Source organism: Elephas maximus, chromosome 2 (genome assembly GCF_024166365.1).
Source record: "Elephas maximus indicus isolate mEleMax1 chromosome 2, mEleMax1 primary haplotype, whole genome shotgun sequence".
In the NCBI taxonomy this organism is placed as follows: Eukaryota; Metazoa; Chordata; class Mammalia; order Proboscidea; family Elephantidae; genus Elephas; species Elephas maximus.
The window spans coordinates 40,950,719-40,973,836 of record NC_064820.1 but is presented as its reverse complement, the minus strand read 5'-3'; the positions used below and the strand labels follow the sequence as shown (position 1 = coordinate 40,973,836).

Genomic DNA, 23,118 nt, shown 5'->3' with positions numbered 1-23,118 from the left:
GACCAGCAGTCAGCCTTCTGGTTTAGTGTCCGGGTGAGCTGCTAAAAGGCCCCAACTTCAATCAACATTGCTAAAAACTTCTGGCTAATAAAGGAAGTACTTTTCACTTAGCATCATATTCAAACTGCCAGTTTGCCGTTATTGCCAACTAATGAAAAGCCTGATGATGTTGTTGTGAGGTTCATTGACAAAATCACATAGAGGTAGTTTTCCAAAAGTTTTATAGAATTGATCTCAGTCCTCCAGTTTCACATAAAACAAATAAACAGAAAAAAAAAAAAAAAACCCAAAAAACAAAAAAACTGTGCCTGCAACTGCCAACCTCATATCTTGGGCAATTTTTTTGGTCGCGGGGGGTGGGGTGGTAACTCCCTGCTCCCTTTCTTCTACCCCCATCTCCTGCTAGGATCTAGCAGAGATGCTGAAAAAAATACATGTCCAATTGAAGGGAACTGCTCACTTTGGGTTATAACTGGAGTCATATTTAATTTTGTACTGCAATTTTGAACTAATGGCTGGCTGGAAATTGAACAACGGATACAATGTTATACATAGTTGGCTGCCCTGTCTAAATCTACCATTCAACTTTCCCATATCTTCTTGAGTTTGGCTGTGCTGGGTATATTTCCATATTTTAAACATTTACACTGAAGTCCGAGTGGTTTTCAGATTTTAAGCTTCATTTTGGCCTCAGGGATACAGACCAATAATGATATTATTATTGATAAAAATTATATTGAGAGCAACAAGATCTCATGGGCTATGGGCAATTCCACATGCAAACCCATGATGCTAAGGTTAGTCAAAGTCAAAGACAAATGGACAAAAATATGAATTGGTAAAATGGCAGAATCTTATCCGAAGCTTTTAGAATTGGAAGGGCCCTCGTGTAGTGGCTAAGAGCTACAGCTGCTAGCCAGAAGGTCGGCAGTTCAAATCCACCAGGTGCTCCTTGGAAACCCTATGGGGCAGTTTTACTCTGTCCTATAGGGTTGCTATGAGTCAGAATCGACTAGATGGCAATGAGTTTTTTTTTTTTGGAGATAAATATTTTGAGTAACATACTAGCTTATTTGACAGATGAGAAAAATGAAAGCCAGAGAGGTTATGGAAATTGTCCAGGATCACAGGGAGAGTTAATAGTAGGACTCTGTGAAAGATTTTGGCCCCCACTTCTCCCAGAGCTCCTCCATGCTGCCTCCTTTGTGAGTATTAAGTCTGCATTTGGGGGATATAGCAAAGGAATGGAAAGGAGGGAGTCCAAAACAAACTACACAAGTGGAAGGAAAGATGAAGAAGACGATCAGCAATGTTATACTACTACATTCTTTAAAGGTCTTAGTAATTACCTCTATGAGGTGTTCCTGCCTATTAAATGCCAGAGGTTCAAGAGGATTTTCTGGAATTTTTATGTCTTCATCTCCTGTAAACCACAGACCAGCCTACACAGAACATAAAAATGAAAATCATTAGAATATTAAGCTGAAATGTCATGACTCCTCTAAAAGCAGAAGAAGTGGAAACATTTTTTTTTCCAATTCTCTAAAGCAGTGGTCTCCAAAGTGGGTCACATCAACCATGGGGTGCAGGAGAGAATATTGGAATTGCCATTTACATTGATTTTTTATCTCTTTTAATAATTAAAAAAATTTTTTTTTATCATGTATATAATGTATTAGAGGAAACCCTGGTGGTGTAATGTTTAAGTGCTACAGCTGCTAACCAAAAGGTGAGCAGTTCGAATCTACCAGGTGCTCCTTGGAAACTCTATGGGGGCAGTCCTACTCTGTCCTGTAGGGTCACTATGAGTCGGAATCGACTTGACGGCAGTGGGGTTTTTTTTTTTTTGTGTGTGTTTATAATGTATTAGTACAATGGTGGTTGTTATTAGTTGTCATCAGTTCCGATTCATGTAGACCTCACGTGTGCGGAGTAGAACTGCTGCATAGGGTTTTCAAGGCTGTGACTTTCCCCAGGCATCGCCAGGCCTGTGTTAGGTATATTTCTGCCATTGGAGGCAATGCTTGGATGGGTTCAAACCACCAACCTTCCGGCTAGTAGTTGAGTGCCTGGTACAGTAGTACATGGATGTAATTTATAAATGAAAATCCACATATGGGGGGTGCTAGCTATATTTTAACTGTTGGGTCATGGGATGAGCTTGGCTATTACTAGCCTAGACTATGCCTGCACATCTATGTTTTGGAGGAGCCAGTGCACTTATGGAGCTCTGGTGGCATAGTGGTTAAGCGTTTGGCTGCTAAACAAAAGGTTGGCAGTTCAAATCCACCAGCCGCTCCTTGGAAAATAATTCTATGGGGCAGTTCTACTCTGTCCTATATGAGTCAGGGTTTGGTTTGGTTTTTTGTGCTCCCATAACAATAGCTAACATTCCACATGTCCTATTCCATTGCTGTCTGTTCTCAGAGCCCAGCATGGTGCTGGTACATGTTGTGGGTGTTAGAAATCTTTGTTGAATGACTGAGTAGCTCAAGATCTCAGGCCCCTTTTTCATGACATCCTTTTCTCTTAGCCCATATTTGACACCATGTATCAAATCCTCTCAATTCCTATTTGGCAATGCCTCTCCCAGCTCTCCTTACCTTCCATTCCCGCTGCAGCTACCCTGACGTAAAGCCTCATTATCTCCATCACGGCCACTCCAGTGACCACAGAGTTGTTTTTGTTTCCAGTTTCACTCTCATTTGTTTCAGCTTGTACTACACAACCATATCAATCTTCTCAACATTTAGCCTTCCCTGCTCAGAACATTCCCCACTATCGCTCTTTTGCTCACATCGTCTCTCCTATTTGAGGTGACCTCCATCCACCTTTCACCTAGCTAAGCCTACATATCCTTCCAGGCTGACTCAGATCACAGGCCCTCCCTGATCTCTTCTCTGAATTCCAATTTTACTTGTTGTTTGTACCACGTGTTTGACATTTAGTCCATTCCTTTGGGTACTGTCATTAATTTTGGTTGTTACACATCAGGTGTTTAAAATCCTCAGGTTCAAAGAATGTATCTTGGCAGGCGTAATTTTTATACATTGTAAAAACTTCATATACAAAATCTTTTTGTTCCTAGGTCATGCTGCCTTACTGCCTTCCAGAATACAATCTACCCCTAAACTGCCTACTGCCAAGATCCATTGGCTTGCTGAGTCTGACTCTGGCCTATGCTGTATGCCTTCCTTCCTTAAAATTACCTGTGTTTTGGGAGAGGGCTGGAAAGGCACTGGGTAGAAGGTTAAGGGGATACAACCCCCAAAGGTGAGTGCTGGGGTGAGAGACACTGCCTAGGTGGAAGCCTGTAAAGGAGAAGAGCCAGTGGAACTAATGGTCCAGCTGGGGCTCAGACTTAGAATATATGTGGCTTCTGCATTAACTAGGAGGAGATGCTTGTCCAATGGCTAGTCTGTGGGGGATAGGGTCCTGATGACACACTGTATGGAGAGTAGAGAGATAAGGAGCAGAGATAAGATTTCTGCTTCTGGCCATGATTGAGTAATGAGGTTCAGATTTATTCTCCTGCCTTAATAACTAGAAAACTGGACAAAGCATATAAAACAATGATTTTTTTTTTCAGACTCTAGACAACAGACAATGTGGAACAGTGATTCCTGAAAGGAGGAAAGCAAATGGGGGGGCTCTGAGATTGTTCCAAGCTAGAGAGTCTCCAGGCTGCAGGGACAGGAGAATCCAAGCAGAGACTGGAGGTCTTGTTGAGTTGAGAGAAGCCAAGATGGCTGGAATTTATAAGGCAGAATGCTAGAGAGTAGGTCACTACACAGAGAGAGAGCTTTGGAGACCTGCAGTGGGGTATCCTCAAGTCTTCACTGAGAGATGACCTGTGGATGTGTTTGTGTGAGAAATACTAGAGGCTAGAGAAAGAACCTCTGGAAGTAGTAGGCTAAGAAAATTCTTGAGACTCACACAGGACTGGGAATGGTTTGTATTACACGAGTCAGAGTAGAAGGGACTCCTAATACATGAGGCATTAGGTAGTGCCGTCAGAAGGATATTGTCTTAATACCCAAACCAAACCAAACCCACTGCCGTCCAGTCAATTCCAACTCATAGCGACCCTATGGGACGCTATGAACTGCCCTACAGAGTTTCCAAAGCTATAAATCTTTATAGAAGCAGACTGCCACATCTTTCTCTCATAGAGTGGCTGGTGGGTTTGAACTGCTGACCTTTTGGTTAGCAACCAAGCTCTTTAACCACTGCACTACCAGGAAAGGCTGTCTTTGTCTACCTTTATAACCATAATGTAAGCCTAAAAAGGATGAAACTGATTCCAAGTAATGTCACTGCATGCCTGACAATATTTAAAGGTATACAGCAAAATCCAAGCCCTAACAAGATGAAATTCAGAATGTCTGGCATCCAATATAAAATTACTAGGAATGTATGCAAAAAAAAAAAAAAAAGCCAGAAAACAAGACCTAAAACTTGGAGAAACATCAATCGATAGAAACAAACACAGAAATGATATAGATGATAGGATTAGCTTTAAAGCACCTATTCTAAATATATTGTCTCTATTCAAGAAGGCAGAGAAAAACATAAAAGATAATGAGAAAAGAAGTGAAAGATATATAAAAAAAGGACTCAAATTGAGCTTCTAGAGATGAAAAGTACACTGATAAGGACAGGAAAAGTACACTAGATGGTATTAATAGCAGATTAGATTCTGCAGCGAAAACCAGTGAACTTAACACAGCAACAGAAATGAACAAAATGACAAACAGAGAGAAAAAAGACTGGAAAAAATGAACAAAGCATCAGCGACCTGTGGGACAATATCAAGTGGCCTAATATACGAGTAATTGGATTCGAAGAAGGGGAGGTTCAGAAAAAATGTTTTAAAATTATCCTGAAATTTTCCAACTTTAATGAAAAGTACAAACCAAGGATCAAAAAAGCTCAACAAATTCCAAGCAGAAGAAACTTGAAGGGACACGGTAATCAATTGCTGAAAACCAGTGATAATGAGGAAACACGGAAAGAAGCTGGGGGGCGGGGCACAGAGATCAGATTCCTGCTCCTCCTCCCATTTCTCAATGAACTACCAACTTCATTTGTAATTTTTTAAATGCACAGGGATTTTCCTTGATTCTTAAAACCAAGGTTTAACATGTATTCATTTTCTAAAATGATGTTTATATATAATATTAATGTTTAATGATACTTTCTAAACATGATGTTTAATAAATTATAAAATCATTTCCAAGTGTTCCACAAACAAGATGGCCACTTTAGAAAGAACAAAACAAATAAGTAAACAAACAAAAACAACCTAACAGGAAAACTACTTATTTTTTCTTAAAAATCACCAAGAAAATTTTATCAGTGTGAGTGTTAAACACAACATTCTGCTTCAGGGGATTATTAAACGACGTCTTTTTAGAATATGGAAACGTCCTTTGTATTCTCTTGTGAAAACACGGCCAAAGAATTTTGGGGATTTTACTTCTCTTTAGAGAACAGGCGCTGCGCTGTTTGGATCCTAGAACATCTGACTCATTACGTCCGTAATAACATGCGTTCTCACGGATGAAAGATGAGTCGATAGTTCAACATCAAAGAGTTCTACCCCAGTGTGACTAAACATCCACACCCCTAGAAGGAAGCATGTGACAGGGGCAGCAAGGCTGGCAGCAAAAGTGTACAGGCTCTCCTTGTCTCTCATGGCCCGATCGATTTCCCAAATGCAGTATCCTATGTCATTTTAGAATTTGGGGAAATCAGCCATACTGTTTAAGTGGCTGCTGTGGTGAACTTGCAATTAGTCAAAGGAAAAAAAAAAAGAGACAGACAAGATTAAAAAGTATAGTAGAGAGTCCTTTTCTCACAGAGAGCTTCAGGTCAGCAACACAGTTTATTATTTTACTGTTGCAACGTGGCATTTCCAACAAATTTTATTAAAAATTTCCCTAGAAGCTCTTTTGAGTTATCCCATGAAGCATCATTTTTTGGAGGGGAGCTGGCAAGTATTGTGAATTTATAAAAGAGCCTACAAGGTTTTCAAGTGGGCCTGGGACAACTAAGGAGTGAGAAGTAGAAGGCAAAGGAGAGGCAGAGCTCAGAAATCAACTGAATTGTTAGGGTAAGTATTTCTGAATTTCTATTAAATGCAGTATCCCACTTTTTCTAAGAAATTCACACCTTCGGTAAGGGAGCTTTCTGGTTTTGGCTCAGCGCTTTGTTCTTCTCATGTTTGTGTAAAAGGATGTGCAAATTGATATCCTGTGTTAGTTGCTATATGCTGTAAATAGTGAAGGTTGGTAACTTCACAAATGCCAACTTTTTAAAACCTTATGCCATCTATAGAAATGGATTAAGTTTGCTCTGCTGTTATTGTTTTTGCTGTTAAAATCACCTTAACAAATTGTAATCCCAGGACAGTGATAGCTTTTATAAATTGCTCTACTTGGGAAATAAATGCATCAGAACCCCATCAGCCAAGAACCTGTCTTGATTATTAGCCCTGAAAGAACCTCCTCAGTATTCAAGTGGTATTTTTTCTGGCTCAAATATATGAGCATGGAAACCTCAGGGCTGCCTAAAAACACTTCAACGATTAATTGAAGAAGTAAAGAGAAGTAGGAAGGGATACCTACCTTTCGATGGTGAAATTCATGTGCAATAGGGGCACCTATAGAGTATCACTTTTTCAAAATTAGTACCTTATAAAAGTCCCATCTTTCATGTCTACTCATCACAGTGAAATGGTGAGCAACACAGTACATCCAATTGTTGTTGTTAGGTGCAGGATGACACTGATTCCAAGTAATGTCACTGCATGCCTGATAACATTTAAAGGTATACAACAAAATCCAACCCCTAACAAGATAAGGCCTCTCTTGGGGAATTTCATTCTCACTCTTTCCTTACTCAGATTTCTCAAAGATGAGTTGATGTTTCTCACCTTCACTTCTCAACAGCCTTATGTATTTCTTCAACCCTCTGCAATCTGGCTTCCGAGCCCATTATTCTACCAAAATTGCTCTGGCAAAGGCCACCAGTTGTATCTAATCTGCCAAATTCAATGGCTAGTTCTTATGTTACTGGATTATCCACCACTTTACACACATTTCTTGGGTGATTTCATCCATTCTTAAACTCAAATTTGCAATCATTTCTGCATCTGCCGTTTCAGATTGGACGTTTCTGTCTGCATTTTCATAGACATTTCAAACTCATCTTGTAAAAACGTCTCATCATCACCCCTTCACCCAAAGGGACAAAATCTGCTCCTTTCCCTGTGTTCTCTATTACTGTTGCTGCTTCTTTCAGAGATTCTAATTTAATTTATCTGGGGTGAGACCTAGGCATTGGAGTTTTTAAAAGCTCTTCAGGTGATTCTAATGCAGAGCCAAAGTTAAGAACCACTGGTTAGGAGGTTAGGAGAAGGATAATAAAATTTATGTGACTCCTTCAAAACCCTTAGTTCTTCCAGAACCCAGAGATGAACAGTTCTGACTTTTTCAAATTCTCTCCCTGTGTGTGGAAGACTTTGGCCTGGGAAAAAGGTGACACTGCCTTGTTCTGCCTTTAGAGTCCTTCGGTAGCACAAATAGTTAAACACATTTGGCTGCTAACTGAAAGGCTGGCAGTTTAAGTCCACCCAGAGGCTCCTCGGAAGAAAGTCCGGGTGATCTATTTCTGAAAAGCCAGCCATTGAATATTCTAGAGAGCACAGTTCTCTTATGACACACACAGGATTGCCACAAGTTGGAAATGACTCAATGGCAACTGGTTTGGTTTTTTTGTGTGTGTGATCTCTGGGTGCCTAGACATGGGCAGCCTAGGCGTAGGATACTGACTGGAGACATGGTGATGAGACATCAGTGAGTAAGACACTTCTTAGGTCAGGAGTACTCTGGTTCTAGTGCCACCAGGTGTTCATAGCAACCTGCATATACTGCTCAAGAGTGACCATGCCCAGCTGCTCCTCGTCCACAGTCTTGAACCTCTGCAGGGTCTCAAGGAGCTCCTCTTCCAGCGGGATGGGCCACGGCAGTGAGGCTAATAACAGGAATTTCCTCCAGTCCACAAACTCCGAGTTCACTATTAATAAAGACGTTAACTCCTGTAACTAGAAGAAAACAGGAAATGGCATTGGTATATATGTATGACTCTGTCTTGAAGCTGTCCTTGCTCAGGGTTTCATAGTAAGAAATTCAGAAGAAGGAAGTAGGCTTTTATGTTGGCAAGTAGAGCCAGTCCTGAATTTGCTACCTTCGGCTCAACCAACTGATCCATTCACCAGATGGTAGGTATCTAGAAAGTGTTTCCCTTTTGCTTCCTTGGCACTTGTGTTTTTTGCTTACTGTTACACAACCAGCACGACTGTTACACAACTAACAACAACACACAACCAATGTACATACCCACCAAAAAAAAATGTACATACAGTATAGGTCAAAACATGGCATATATAGGGTTCGGTACTATCTGCGGTGTCAGGCATCCATGGGGGGAGGTCTTGGAATGTATCCCCCATGGATAAGGGGGGACTACTGTATAGAGTGGAGTCCTAGTGGCATAGTGGTTAAGAGCTTGGCTGCTAACCAAAAGTTCAGCAGTTCAAATCCACCAGCTGCTCCTTGGAAACCCATTGGGCAATTCTACTCTGTCCTATGGGGTCACTATGAGTCAGAACCTACTCGATAGCCCATAACAACAACAACAACAACTGTATATGAATCCTGTTTACTTCGTACCTTTTTAACAGAGGAGAGACAACTATGACAGCTGTAGGATGTGCTAGGGCTCTCCAGCACATAGAGAAATAATCTTTCACATTTTGTTTCTGGTACATTCTTAAAGCACAAAAAACAAAGACTGCCAGATCATGTATTATTACTAGTTAGGATCATTCCATCTGGTAGTAATAGATACAAACTCACTTATTGAGCCTAGTGGCCTCTTTAATATCTCATTGACTGTTGGTGCCATCATTCATTCTTCAGATAGTAAGCATGTGCTTGGAAACACTGGTGATGTAGTGGTTAAGAGCTACGGCTTCTAACCAAAAGGTGGGCAGTTCAAAATCCACCAGGCACTCCTTGCAAACTGTATGGGACAGTTCTACTCTGTCCTTAGGGTTGCCAGGAGTCAGAATTGACTCAACAGCAATGGGTTTAGGCATGTCCATACTATGTGTCTCAATTTAAGTTCATTCATTTCCTCTATTTTTATTGCTTATCTGCCAAATGTCAGACACTGTGCACCTACTCGTTATTTTATGACTATTGACTCTTTGATCAAATAAGACGAATGCTTAAAGCTTTGAAACCTAAACAAGGAGAAGACTTAAAACACAATCGAAGCTTACTTCAGGTTGGTTGAGGTGCATCCAAGTACTAGGAAAGTTGTTTGTTCCAAGGTTCAGGGTCACCAAGTCAAGCAGAATGTCAGTAAATGTTTTATTTCCTATTATGCCTAGTAATAAAAGGAAAAAAGACTTTGTTATTTATATTATGTGATAGGAGTTTTTTCTTGGCGAAATAATTTTGTTTATATAATTAAAAAAATTTAACCCTTTGAGAAACAGAACACATTCTGAACACCAGAAAATAATAATCGATTTCCTGATGCTCTCTCACTTTTATTCTTGGCTAAGTCAAAATGTTCTTTTTAGCTGAGTAATAAAGCACTCCAGATTGGGCAAAATACTGAGTCTTTACTCTTTAGTTTGAAGTCTTCTTTGACCTTTTACTGAGGATAGGTTGACTACTTTTTCTTTTTTTTAAACTCTCTAAGATTTCTTATATGCAATAGGGCATAAGAGTAAACATTTTTGGTGAATACAGAATAAATGTGTTTCAAATATATGCAAACCATCACTACATTCAAGGTAACACATTTATCTTCACATTGCCCTTGAGATCATAGTATATTTGCTTCGGCAAATGTAGAGAGATTTGAACTGATAAATTACTGGGTTGAAAGTGCTAATTTCATCATTTAATTAGCTCAGCACTTCCAAGTCATAAAAGATCGCTAACCTTTTAAATGCTTTGCTCTTATATACTAACTTACTTCACTCTGCCCAAAATGAAATGTCTATTTTGCCTGTTTTCTCAATTCAAATTGCAAGCACATGCATTACCAAAGAAACAAGAAAGCAAAGGAAATGAAGCTGCCTTAAAAAAAAGCTTGGCTACCACCACACAGCAGAGATACCTTTCGGGCCAAGAGAGACTCCTATATGTATACAGGTATCTTTCAGGTCCAGAGCACATAGCTATTCTTCTTTGTTTAGGAATCAAAAGAGTGAAACAGAGACGTGGCGTCTCAATTTTTTCCTTTTACACCTAAGTTTCTAGCATTTCTAAAAGTCCTACATGAACTTCATTATTTCCTCTAAGCTTTAGGAAAATGCACTGATCCAGCGGTTCAAACAACATGTACAAGTTTGAGACTGGAAGGGTAATTTTCTGAGTAGCAAGGGCAGAACACTTCTTTCTTTGATATGAATGGGCATCCAGCAGGTTGCTGAGAAACAAATTCTTTATCCCTTTTGATCAAACTTGAGTATCCGATTTTATAGAGGTGAGAATATTTTCCCAGGTAGTAAAATTTTCGGTGAAACAAGCTTTCTATGATACGTTGGATTTCAGATAAATCAGAAAGAAATCACTCCTGTTCCTTGAGATGAAACTGTAAATAAAAGCTGTTGGATCACGAAGAGGCTAAGAGTAGTTTACGATTCTGGTGCGTGAACAATGTATTTCCACTGTCTGTAATGGCGGTGGTGGAAAACAAAGCATTGTAAAACAGTACTTTTGGTTCTCAAAGAAATTGCTAATCTGAGGCTCTTGGTGTGAAATGTGACAACAATTTTAATGTTTGACCATGCCACTTAAATGGCCAAAGCATACAGTGACATAATTTCCATATATAATGAAGTAACAGATGCACTTACAAATTTTGTTCATGGACACAAAAGAACTGTGTCTTTCAGTGTGGCCATAAGTTAGCTATCTAAAGCAATGTCGTTTATAATTACCCAGGATAAACAGCTAGTATGCCAGGCTTAAGTGAACTCAGACCACAATCACGGTCTAGCCATCGTTAACAATAGCTCTCAGAAAGTTAACATCAAAATAATGCCCCTGCTCAAGAGCACACCCCTCCACTGAAAGAACGAGAAAGAATGAATAGATACAGAAGTACTAGTTAGAAAGTTACAGGAAACCATTCTTTGAATTTGTGCTTTGTGTTTGGAAGATGCCAAATGTCTAGTCAATGACGAAGACTAGTTACTATTTCCCTTTTCAAATTTCAAGTTTTTGGAAATCTTTTTTTGTCTCCCCTTGGCTGTGCTCAATGACGAAGTCAACATTTTTCAAATTACTAATCACTTTCATAATGGCTTTCTGAGCCTGATGAACAATCAGAGTTAGATCTTGTATCACCTGCTGAAGATGGTGTCCTTGTATTCCATAAATGGATAGCTTTCTTAGGGTTAAAGTTATTAATGTCTGGAGAATTCAACTGAATTATCAGGAGATCTGTCATACTCTCAGCCTTGGTTTTCACATGCGTATGTGAATTGGTACGCTTCATCTGACTAAAGCCACGTTCTGCTTCAGCTGAACTTGCAGGAAGGCTCAATACTAGGTCTACCAGTGTCAGGATATTCGGATACTTGTGTAGGTAAACAGAATTCACAAAATCCCAGGTCAACTTGCGAATGTTCTGAAATCTAGAAGGAAGAATGAAAAATGTGAATGATTTAGAGCACCCAGGTTTTACCCAAATATTTACAAGTATCCACTAGTTTACTCAGCTTGCTTGCTTCCTCACCTGGCATAAACCTCCAGTTTCAACATGCTCCATTCAGTGTCTACTTCATCGATTTTCACATTGGCAGCTTCCAACACTGGTTCATAATGTGCAATCAGGATAGATACTTCCTTTTCTCCAAATTCTATATTCGAGATGTCAAAGTCAAAGTTACATATATAAAAGAAACTCACACAAGTAATCAAAGGACAGTGGATTCAAGCTCAGCACAAATTGGCTACCTTGATTGATCTTTCTGGGCCACAGTTTAAAGCTTCCAATCGTGGACGCTTTCACCACATCTTGGCTAGCATCTTGGAAACAGCCCCGCAGCCTCTTGATGAGATGTGTTAATACCACATTTCTCACAGCAGAAATGTTTCCCTTTCCTCTGAGGTTATTACCATGAAATTGTGTGACTGAATCCACCCTTCGTTCTTTTGGCCCTGGTCTAAGAAAAAAAAAAAAAAAAACAATAAAAGTTTACATGAAGAAGCACCTGGCAAATAATTTTCCAAATAAAACTGTCTGGTTGGACAGAGCCTTAGATTGCTTCCAGCCCCTCACCTGGACTGGTACATTCTGAGCATTTCCAGCGTTGACTCTAAAGTGGCAAATATGTCAGCGATTGAGGAATTTCTGTTCTGATTGACACGGGAAAGAATGCTGAGCACATTAATAACGTCCAACAAGAAATGGGCAAACTTAATGATGTCAGCTTGGAGAATGAACTCTAGAAGTTCTTTGGCTTTCTGTTGACTGGCTTCATTTCTGCCTTCACCTGCCTGTAACACAGGTTGGGAACAATGTAGTGGTTTCCCTTTCTTAAAATTATTGTTTCAAATCGCTTAACAAAAGTATTTTCTGTTATTCTGAAAAAGTAAAATAATATGGTATTTCAAAATTACTTACTGAATGCAGTTGCTGGGCAATTGCAGGATATCCCTTAAGAAACTTCTGGAGGGCTGCCTGTAATCCGTGAAGCCACCTCCTGCCTCCAATTTGAGAAGGCATTATAGGTTGAAGGTGAAGGCCTTTGAATACAGTTTTCAGGGAACTCTTGTGAAGAGGAGAATGGTGATAGAAGTGATAAATGCTGTGGAGGAGGTCTCTGACATGGTTGTACAAGGGAACACTCTGGAACACCGCCTTGTAAGATAGTTCAAGGCGGTGTGCAAAGCAATGTACGGTCTGCACGCATGGCTGGATTTCTCGTAAAAGCAGGGCCACTCCATTGTTCTCTGCCTCCATGGCAGGAGCGCCGTCACTTCCAAAGCCAACCAGTTTCTTGGCCCAGTCTTGACTTGACAGCCTGAGTTGAAGATTTATTTCTAGAGTTTTCTCAATAGCATTTTTTATTGCCAGAGGATTCTGCTTTTCTACTGTCTGTACTCCAACAATCTGACAGTGCACTTTTCCTGCACGTGCAAACTGCACATAGACAAGCTCGGCTTCCTCGACAGAACCGTCTCTGACTCCATCGCTGATGACAGAGAAAAATTTACATTTCTCTAGTTTCTCTCTTAGATTTCTCCGTTCAACTTCAGCAATAAAATAAGCAAACATTCTAGCTGACTTGTTCGTTCTGAATACTGGGCCGATGTCAACTCCCTTCATATCATCCAACTTGCACATCCAAATAAAATCTTTGAGGGAATGGCCCGTTTTGGCAATAGCATGGCATGATCTGAATAAGTTCTCCACTCGGCCGAGGGTGACTTTGCTCATAGTCTTCACCATCAGCTCAGTGGCGGCTTTGTTCACTGGAGAGCCACTTGTTGCTTCCATTAACGAAGCCTTGGCATGAGCCTCGCTGAGGTGATGTGCGTTGAGAAACTCAGTCCTGAAGTTGTCAGTGCCATAAGAAAAACTCACTTGACTTCCCTGTGACTTCACCCCATGCTTACGACACAGGCTACAGAACATAAGATTTAATATCTCATCATATACAAGCCAAGGGTATTTTTTCAGCCAGATTTTCAAAAATTGATTATTCCTCTTGGGAAGGTAATCGTCAAGCATCAGCAGCTTTTTCCGGTCCTTGGTGACACGATCAACATCATCTGGAGGATTTCTGCCTTTAAAATAACTCCACGTTGTTAATTTAAGCAACAAAGTCTAGCCTCAGCCTCGCTTAACCCTTGCTCCCACATTTGCTCATTATTTCTGAGAAATTTATAGTGAGAGTTTATTACTTAGCAGGTATTCAGGTAACTGGTTTATTCTATTTAAGTGTTTCAGGTGGTTTATTTCATTTAATCCTCACAATCTATTACCTACATTTTATGGTTAAGAAGTTGGACCAACTACTAATGTCACCAGAGTCCCTGGGTAGTGCAAATGGTTAACGTGTTTGGCTGCCAGGTTGGTGGTTGGATCCACCCAGAGGCACCTCGGAAGAAAGGTGATCCATTTCTGAAAGGTCACAGCTGTGAAAACCCTATGGGACACAGTTCTACTCTAAGACACATGGGGTTGCCACGAGTTGGGAATGACTCAATGGCAACTTTTTTTTTCTTTTTTTAAGGATTCTAGATTGATTACTGCATTTCTGTGATCTGAATCTGATCTAGTAGAAGAAATTCACCCACTGAGAGAACCACAAAGTGCACGGGGGCCACACTTCTCTTCATGGTAATTCCTAGATTTTGCCACCTGGCAAGATACTCCTGATGATAACGTCAGTTTTTCTACATTATGCCTTTTCTAAGAAATCTTTCTGTATTTCTTGGTTTGTGTAAGTGTCAGACTAGCTTAATTGAAGCAATTTTCACTTCAAAATACGGGGCTTACTTACCTGCAAATATCTATTATTCATATTTTTATCATTTTCTCAGAGACACTAAGTCTAGTATCTCTGAAAAATCCATAGAACTTTCCACTTACCTCTTTCAGGCAATAACCCAGGTATCTTTTCTCCCGCCTCTAGGTTACTTGAGGCTTTGTAGAGAGATTAACAGTGTCTGCTCACCCCTCAGATGTCATGTCTTTCCTCTTCTAATCCATTCTCCACTTCCCTTGGCTCTTCGTGCCTTTGATAGCCCTCCCCTGTGTGTTCTTTGCATGCCACTCGAGACTTCACAACCTGATTTTGTGGTCTCACCTCCTGCCTTTTGCCCTAGCTGGTTTGTTTGCTGTTCCCTAGAAATGTCATATCCACTGCTACTGAGCCTATTCCGACTCACAGTGACCTGTAGGACAGAGCAGAACTGCCCCAAAGAGTGTCCAAGTCTATAAATCTTTACAGAGGCAGATTGCCACATCTTTCTTCTGCAGAGTGGCTGGTAGGTTTGAACCTCTGACCTTTTGGTTGGTAGCCAAGCACTTAAACACTGAGCCACCTTACAAATCTCTATGTCTCCTCCATTTTCCCTTTGCTGGAATGTGCTGCCCCTGCTTCCCTTCCCAGAAGACTCAATTCAAAAGTCTCCCCTGAACTAACCCTTATGCTGACCCACATAGACAGCAATAGTACTAACCACTCTTACATATAATATACTAATATATGTAAAAAAACAAAACAAAAACTAATAGCTACTTCCTCCTTTGAGCTCCTCTGAAAACTGGGTGGCTACTATAGTCACTACAGCCAAGAGTTCTGAATTTGTACCCTTGACCTCTCACCAAAAATAAGAGAGGTCTTCAGGAGGGGCTCAAAGGACGTGTCCCTGTCAGATTACTAGAACAATGTTATAGCTCATGACAACAAAGCACAACCTCTCTTGAAGAAGGAGTGAGGCTACAGAATTTGCTGGATTCTGTTCTTTCCAGAAAACCTCTCAGTAGAGGCCAAAATAGCTACAGACCAAATCTTTAGGGGCATTATGCAGAGTACTGATAGGCTTGCTAGGAGAAGGAGTTCTCATGGTTTAAGTAGGGGCAGAGGAACACTGCTGAAGTGTTCTAGCTTCCACAGAGTTCTGATTGTTTCCGTTAGAGAAGGCCGTCTTCCTGATGTATTTGGCCCTTGATACTTAGAGACAAGATGTACCTACTCAGAGCGTACTGCAGTACACAAAATGAGCGTTTTTGTTTTGGATGCTTATAGTCCCTGAGGGGCCACATACATAATGCTTTAATTCTACCAAGTGGTGTCGTTTTTTCTGGAAGCATTCTGGGGTAATGCCGTGTGTGTATATTAGGGTATGTGCACCTCAGAGCACTGAACTAATATTTTTGGCAGATAAAAAGAATAGTTCGTATCAATATTATATAAACTTATATATTATATAATAATATAATATAACCGTAATTATATACTAATTATAATTATGTATTATATATGATTTTACTATATAAGATATAGTGTATAAAAAAAAGTGTATATATACAGTAAAACCTGCAAAAGCTGATAACTGTATAAGGTGGAAACCTGTCAGAAAAGGAAAATTCAAATATTTTCTACTAAAACTATCTACAAAATAGTTGTAAGATTGCACCCTGTCAAAGGTGGAAAATTTTTGAGACCCAGAACAACAAAGCAGTCCCACTGAGTTCCGGCTCTCACAGGTTTTACTATAACATATAATAACCCAAAAAAACCCCAAACCTGTTACCATCAAGTCAATTCTGACTCGTAGCGACCCTGCAGGACAGAGTAGAACTGTCCCATAGAGTTTCCAAGGAGTGCCTTGTGGATTTGAACTGCCGACCCTTTGGTTAGCAGCCGCAGCTCTTAACCATTGTACCACCAGGATTTCTGTAATATATAATAGCTTATAAAAAAAAGCAAAACTCATTGCCATCTAGTCGAATCTAACTCATGGAGATCCTATAGAAGAGAGTAGAGCTGCCCCATAGGGTTTCCAAGGAGTGGCTGGTGGATTTGAACTGCCAACCTTTTGGTTAGTAGCCGAGCTCTTAACTACTGCATCACCAGGGCAGTGGAATATAATAGCTTACGTTACACTTAAATTGCACATTCTATATGTTTGGAATTTTTCCAAGCACTTTACATTTACTAGTTGATTTAATCATCATAACGACCCCATGAAACAATCATCATTATGGCTCTCATTTTACAGATGAGGAAAATGAGGCGGGGGGAGGTTAAGTAACTTGCTTAAGATCACACAGCAAGCTAGGGGCAGAGGTGGATTTGTAAAGAGCAGTCTGATGTCTGTCATCCATCACGGGGTGTTGTGGGTAAGAAGTGAATTAACGTATGTAAATTGCAAGCACAGGGCCTGACACCTGGTGAGCACCTTGCAAATACTGGCTGTTGCTACAATTCAGAAAATACTCACTAAATATCGCTCTGTGCTGGGAGTATGCTTTGGAAATGATTGCTGGCACAGTTGGTGGAAAGAATGACTTGCTAATTCTTCGCTGGCTGTTGCAAGCTACTCCTAAAATTCTAAACTATGGGTATTTGCTAGGTAACAAGAAAAATGTAAGCGTCATTAAACTGCATTTTGCACAATCTTGTATGATTATCACTTGTTTTTGTTGTTAGGTGCAATCGAGTCAATTTTGACTCATATTGATCCTGTGTGCAACAGAACAAGACACTGCTCAGTCCTGCGCCATCCTCACAATCGTTGTTATGCTTAAGCCCATTGCTGCAGCCACTGTGTCAATCCATCTCATTGAGGGACATCCTCTTTTTCATTGATCCTCTGCCAAGAGTGATGTCCTTCTCCAGGGACTGGTCCCTCCTGATAACATGTCCAAAGTACGTGAGTTGAAGGTTCGCCATCCTTGCTTCTCAGAAGCATTCTGGTCTTCTTCCAAGGCAGACTTGTTCGTTCTTTTGGCAGTCCATGGTATATTCAACATTCTTCTCCAACACCACAATTCAAAGGTGTCAATTCTTCTTCAGTCTTCGTTGTTCATTTTCCAGTTTTCACGTGCATTTGAGGTGACTGAAAACACCGTGGCTTCGGTCAGGCTCACCTTAGCCTTCAAGGTGATATCTTTGGTTTTCAACACTTTCAAGAGGTCTTTTGCAGCAGATTTGTCCAGGGAAATGCAACTTTTGATTTCTTGACTGTGGCTTTCATGAGTGTTGATTGTGGATCTAAGCAGAATGAAATCCTTGACAACTCCAGTCTTTTCTCCCTTTATCATGATGTTGCTTATTGGTCCAGTTGTGAGGAATTTTGTTTTCTTTATGTTGAGGTGTAATCCGTACTGAAGGCTGTGGTCTTTGATCTTCATCAGTAAGTGCTTCAAGTTTTCTTCACTTTCAGCAAGCAAGGTTGTGTCATCTGCATAATGAAGGTTGTTAATAAGTCTTCCTCCAAACTTGATGCCCTGTTCTTCTTCATATAGTCTAGCTTCTCGGATTACTTGCTCAGCATACAGATTGAATAGGTATTGTGAAAGGATACAACCCTGACACACACCTTTCTTGACTTTAAACCACACAGTATCTCCTTGTTCAGTTCGAATCACTGCGTCTTGATCTATGTACAGGTTCCCATGCGCACAATTAAGAGTTCTGGAATTTCTATTCTTTGCAATGTTACATAATTTGTTATGATCCACACAGTCAAATGCCTTAGCATAGTCAATAAAACACAGGTGAACATCTTTCGGGTATTCTCTGCTTTCAGCCAGGATCCATCTGACATCAGTGATAATATCCCTTGTTTCACATCCTCTTCTGTATCCGGCTTGAATTTCTGGCAGTTCTTTGTCCATATACTGCTGCAGCTGCCTTTGAATGGTCTTCAGCAAAATTTTACTTGCCTGTGATATTAATGATATTGTTCAATAATTTCAAATAGTTTGGTTGGATCACCTTTCTTGGGAATAGGCATAAATATGGATCTCTTCCAGTTGGGTGGCCCGGTAGCTCTCTTCCAAATTTCTTGGCATAGACCAGTGAGCACTTCCAGTGGTGCATCCTTTTGTTAAAACATCTCAGTTGGTATTCTGTCAGTACTTGGAGCCTTTTTTTTGCAAGGTCTTCTTCCTTCAGTACCATTGATTCCTGATCATATGCTACCTCCTGAAATGGTTGAACATCGACCAATTCTTTTGGGTGTAGTGACTGTGTGTATTCCTTCCATCTTCTTTTGATGCTTCCTGCATCGTTTAATATTTTCCCTGTAGAATCAATCCTTCAAAATTGCAACTCGAGGCTTGATTTTTTTTTTTTCTTCAGTTCTTTCACCTTGAGAAATGCCGAGTGTGTTCTTTCCTTTTGGTTTTCTATCTCTAGGTCTTTGCACATGTCATCATAATACTTTGTCTTCACGAGCTGCCCTTTGAAATCTTCTGTTCAGCTCTTTAACTTTATCATTTCTTTATTTTGCTTTAGCTACTCGATGTTCAAGAGCAAGTTTTAGAGATTCTTCTGACATCCATTTTGGTCTTTTTTTTTTTCCTGTCTTTTTAATGACCACTTGCTTTCTTTGTGTATGATGTCTTTGATGTCATTCCACAACTTGTCTGGTCTTTGGTCATTAGCATTTGATGGGTCAAATCTATTCTTGAGATGGTCTCTAAATTGGGCTCTCGCGGACTTGTTCTGGTTTTCTTCAGTTTCAACTTAAACTTGCATATGAACAATTGACAGTCTGTTCCACAGTTGGCCCCTGGTCTGGCTCTGATTGATGATACTGAGCTTTTCCATCATCTCTTTCCACAGATGTAGTGGATTTGATTCCTGTGTATTCCATCTGGCAAAGTCCGCGTGTATAGTTACTGTTTTATGTTGGTGAGAAAAGGTATTTGCAATGAAGTCATTGGTCTTGCAAAATTCTATCATGGGATCTCTGGCATCATTTTTATCATATTTTCCAATTACCAATCCTTCTTCTTTGTTTCCAACTTTTGCATTCCAGTCGCCAGTAATTATCAATGCATCCTGACTGCATGTTTGATCAATTTCAGACTCCAGAATTTGGTAAAAATCTTCAATTTCTTCATCTTTGGACTTAGTGGTTAGTGCACAAATTTGAATAATAGTAGTATTTACTGGTCTTCCTTGTAGGCATATGGTTATTATCCTATTACTGACAGTACGGTACTTCAGGATAGATCTTGAAATGTTCTTTTTGACAATGAATGCAACACCATTCCTCTTCAAGCTGTCATTTCCAGCATAGTAGACCATATGATAGTCCAATTCAAAATGGCCAATATCAGTCCATTTCAGCTCACTAATGCCTAGGATATCAATGTTTATGTGTTCCATTTCATTTTTGACAATTCCCAGTTTTCCTAGATTCATACTTCATACATTCCATGTTCTGATTATTAATGGATGTTTTCAGCTGTTTCTCTTCATTTTGAGTCATGCCACATCAGCAAATGAAGGTCCTGAAAGTTTGACTCCTGTGTAGGTCAACTTTACTCTGAAGAGGCAGCTCTTCCCCAGTCGCATTTTGAGTGCCTTCCAACTTGAGGGGTTCATCTTCTGGCACTATATCAGACAGTGTTCTGCTGTTATTCATAAGGTTTCACTGGCTAATTCTTTTCAGAAGTAGACCACTGGGTCCTTCTTCCGAGTCTGTCTTAGTCTAGAAACTCAGCTGAATCCTGAGTTTCTAGACTGCCACGAGTGACCCTGCTGGTATTTGAATACCTGTAGCATGGCTTCCAGCAACATAGCAACATGTAAACCCCTACAGTACAGCAAACTGACAGACTCGTGGAGGGATTATCACTTATAAGGTTATTTTGTGACAACCATATCAACAAACGATAATTTCATCTAATTCCTACCTCACCAAAGGAGATTTAGAACCATCATGAGTGGCAGAAATTGATCATAAATGGAGGGCTAAGTATAATCATACTATATGATGCATTTTCAATTTTACATTGGCTTTAGTAATGACTATTTTGAATTTTTAAGTGGGTTAACCAATACTCAGAAGAAAAGTTCTTGTTTTACTTCTTTCTATTTGTAGACTGATATTGGCTATTTAAAGTGTTAAAGTGTTAGATCATTTGTTTTAATCAAAGACTATCCATTTTCCTCAATAATTCTATTTGCATAGCTTAATTAAAAGTTGCATAGTATAATTTAATGACATCAAGACTCCTTGTAAATTTGCTTAAAAATCCTACTGTGGGTCCAATAGCCTAATAACTGTTACATGTATATCTGCGTGGTTTTTTTTTTTGAAAAAATCCACATGTTCATCATATTTTAATGTCTTTTAGTGAGCTTGAAAGTTGCATCTTAGATATCATTGGTTGAATGGGAATATATGAAATAATATAAGGAAATATCCATATTTCTTGGCTGAAAAATAGCAGTAACTTTCAAGTTCCAGCAAGAAGTTCTGTAGGACTACATATGACACAGTGGCTGCAATGATGGTCTCAAGCATAACAACGATTGTGAGAATGAAGCAGAACCCAGCAGTGTTTCATTCTGTTGTATGTAGGGTTGCTGTGAGTCCGAACTGACTCGATGGCACCTGACAACAACACACATGAAGAAATGTACCACTTTTAGCCAGTTGATCCATACTTTCAAAACTGACACCATTTCAGCTAAGATGGTCTTTGGAAATTGTAGAGTAAATTGTATGTAAAGAGAAAGGAAGACATGATAAAAGATTGTTTTCCAGTTATTAAAGGAATACAACAAAAGACTTCATTTAAAAGGTGGATGGGCGTATATTGTTTGAGGCAGTGAACAATAATTACAGAACCGAGGAAGAAAGACAAAGCAAGAGGATGCTTTTGTGGAGACAGGTGGGAGGGGGAGAGGGAGCGAGTGGGAATTATGGGACTTTCTCAGGGAGGGTCAATGTCAATATTGGAACATGACTTCAAGGCTGTCATCAGAGAGCCTCTGATTCTGTGACCCTGGGCTGGGGAAACAAAACAAAACAAAAAAATGCTAATTCCCTGCCCACCCTTTATTATTAATGGGGCCCTGGTGGCACATGGTGGCACAGTGGTTAAGTGTCTGGTTGCTAACCAAAATGTTGGCAGTTTGAATCCACCAGCTGCTCCTTGGAAACCCTATGGGGGCATTTCTACTTTGTCCTATAGGGTCACTATGTGTAGGAATCCACTCAAAGGCCATGGGTTATTCTTATTATTAACATTATTAATAAAGAAAACAGTACTCATAAAAAATAATAACAGTGAATATTACATCTAATGATAGAATACCAGGCACTGCAATAAGTAATATTTCTACTGATATTTATATAGATGTAGATATTCACACATACATGCACATACACACATACACATACATATATCTCAAAAACAATGTACGCAATATATATATTCCAAATGACATAACTCAGTTAACAAAGGAAAGGGTTTAAACGGTTTGCTCCTAGACACTAACTCACTTTGAACAATTCAAATCCCCAAATCCCATAGTATTATATAGCTTTTAAATTCTGCTGGGATTACAGCTGTTACTCTTTATTCTGGGTTAATTCTCCAGCTTGGGTGGGTGAAGTTGGTTCTCCAGACAGAGAAGGCTTCCCCTTCTGTTTGCCTGCAGCTCAAGCAGCTGGGAGGGAGAAGCAAAACAGACTCCTCACCATCCCCTGAACATCCACACTCATGCCTCATCCACATGTTGGCTAGTGGCAGGCAGTGCCCTGAACTTCAAATACCCTCCATACCCTTGCCATCAAATACATTGCTCTTTACTTCCTTCAGTTCCCCACTTCAAGGTATTCCTGCACAGACTTTTCCCTCACCAACCTTAGTGAACGCTGATTCTCTTTTGCTTTGCATTCTTGAGTACTTTTATAAAGTTGATACTTTGTTCTAGAGAGAACTTAATTAGTGGTTTATAGTTTTGTCTTCTTTGCTTGCTGTTTCAAGCGACAGTACAGACTCCCTGAGACAGGTGGTTTGACTTTGACAAGTCGCTATGGAGTTGATTCCCGCTCATGTGGACTCCATGGGTGTCACCTCAGGATCATGCTCCATAGGGTTTTCAGTCAGTGGGTGATGTTTTGGAAGTAGGTAGCCAGGCCTTTCTTCCAAGGAGACTCTGTGCGGACTCAAACCTCCAACCTTTTGGCTACAAGCCGAGTGTGTTAGCTGTTTGAACTACCCAGGAACTCTGGTTTGCCTTTTACTTCTTTTTTTTTTTTAAATGAACTATTCATCTCCCTTCCCTTTTTCTTTCCTGTTCCTACCATACTTTCAAAAACAGTTGTACTTGGAGACACATGTATCTGTTGACATGTTTTAGTCCTAAGGGTTTGTAGAATTAATCTTCTAAGACTTTCACATATCAAGTTAAAGCTATTGTTATTTAATTTTAAGCTTTTAACTGACATATAAACTCTGGTTTTGAGGCTGGATCCAAGAATGGATAACACCAAGAATACTAGGGTCCCTTCTGAAAGGGATTATGAGTGGCAGATA

The 23,118-nt window shown here is 39.9% G+C and overlaps 1 protein-coding gene and 1 long non-coding RNA gene across 16 annotated transcripts in view; one reads left to right on the top strand and one right to left on the bottom strand.

Annotated features, from left to right (window-relative positions):
- Positions 1 to 23,118, bottom strand: part of SPEF2 (sperm flagellar 2) — a 219,227-nt gene that overhangs the window by 22,955 nt on the left and 173,154 nt on the right. For 7 of the 15 annotated variants that reach the window (XM_049862178.1, XM_049862139.1, XM_049862145.1 and 4 more), the window contains 8 exons: positions 12,718 to 13,883; positions 12,373 to 12,590; positions 12,048 to 12,256; positions 11,827 to 11,950; positions 11,436 to 11,725; positions 9,350 to 9,456; positions 7,925 to 8,107; positions 1,350 to 1,442 (listed from right to left, as the gene is read on the bottom strand). In XM_049862178.1, the coding sequence (XP_049718135.1) occupies positions 1,350 to 1,442; positions 7,925 to 8,107; positions 9,350 to 9,456; positions 11,436 to 11,725; positions 11,827 to 11,950; positions 12,048 to 12,256; positions 12,373 to 12,590; positions 12,718 to 13,883 (2,390 nt within the window). Of the gene's footprint in view, positions 1 to 1,349; positions 1,443 to 7,924; positions 8,108 to 9,349; positions 9,457 to 10,200; positions 11,726 to 11,826; positions 11,951 to 12,047; positions 12,257 to 12,372; positions 12,591 to 12,717; positions 13,884 to 23,118 lie in introns of those variants that run through there. The other 8 variants (XM_049862198.1, XM_049862190.1, XM_049862157.1 and 5 more) reach the window with 7 other exon arrangements.
- The window catches only part of LOC126063838 (uncharacterized), a 74,392-nt gene continuing 57,097 nt past the window's right edge, over positions 5,824 to 23,118 (top strand). Inside the window, exon 1 of the long non-coding RNA XR_007514404.1 lies at positions 5,824 to 6,115. This is a non-coding gene — a long non-coding RNA (uncharacterized LOC126063838). The remainder of the gene's footprint in view (positions 6,116 to 23,118) is intronic.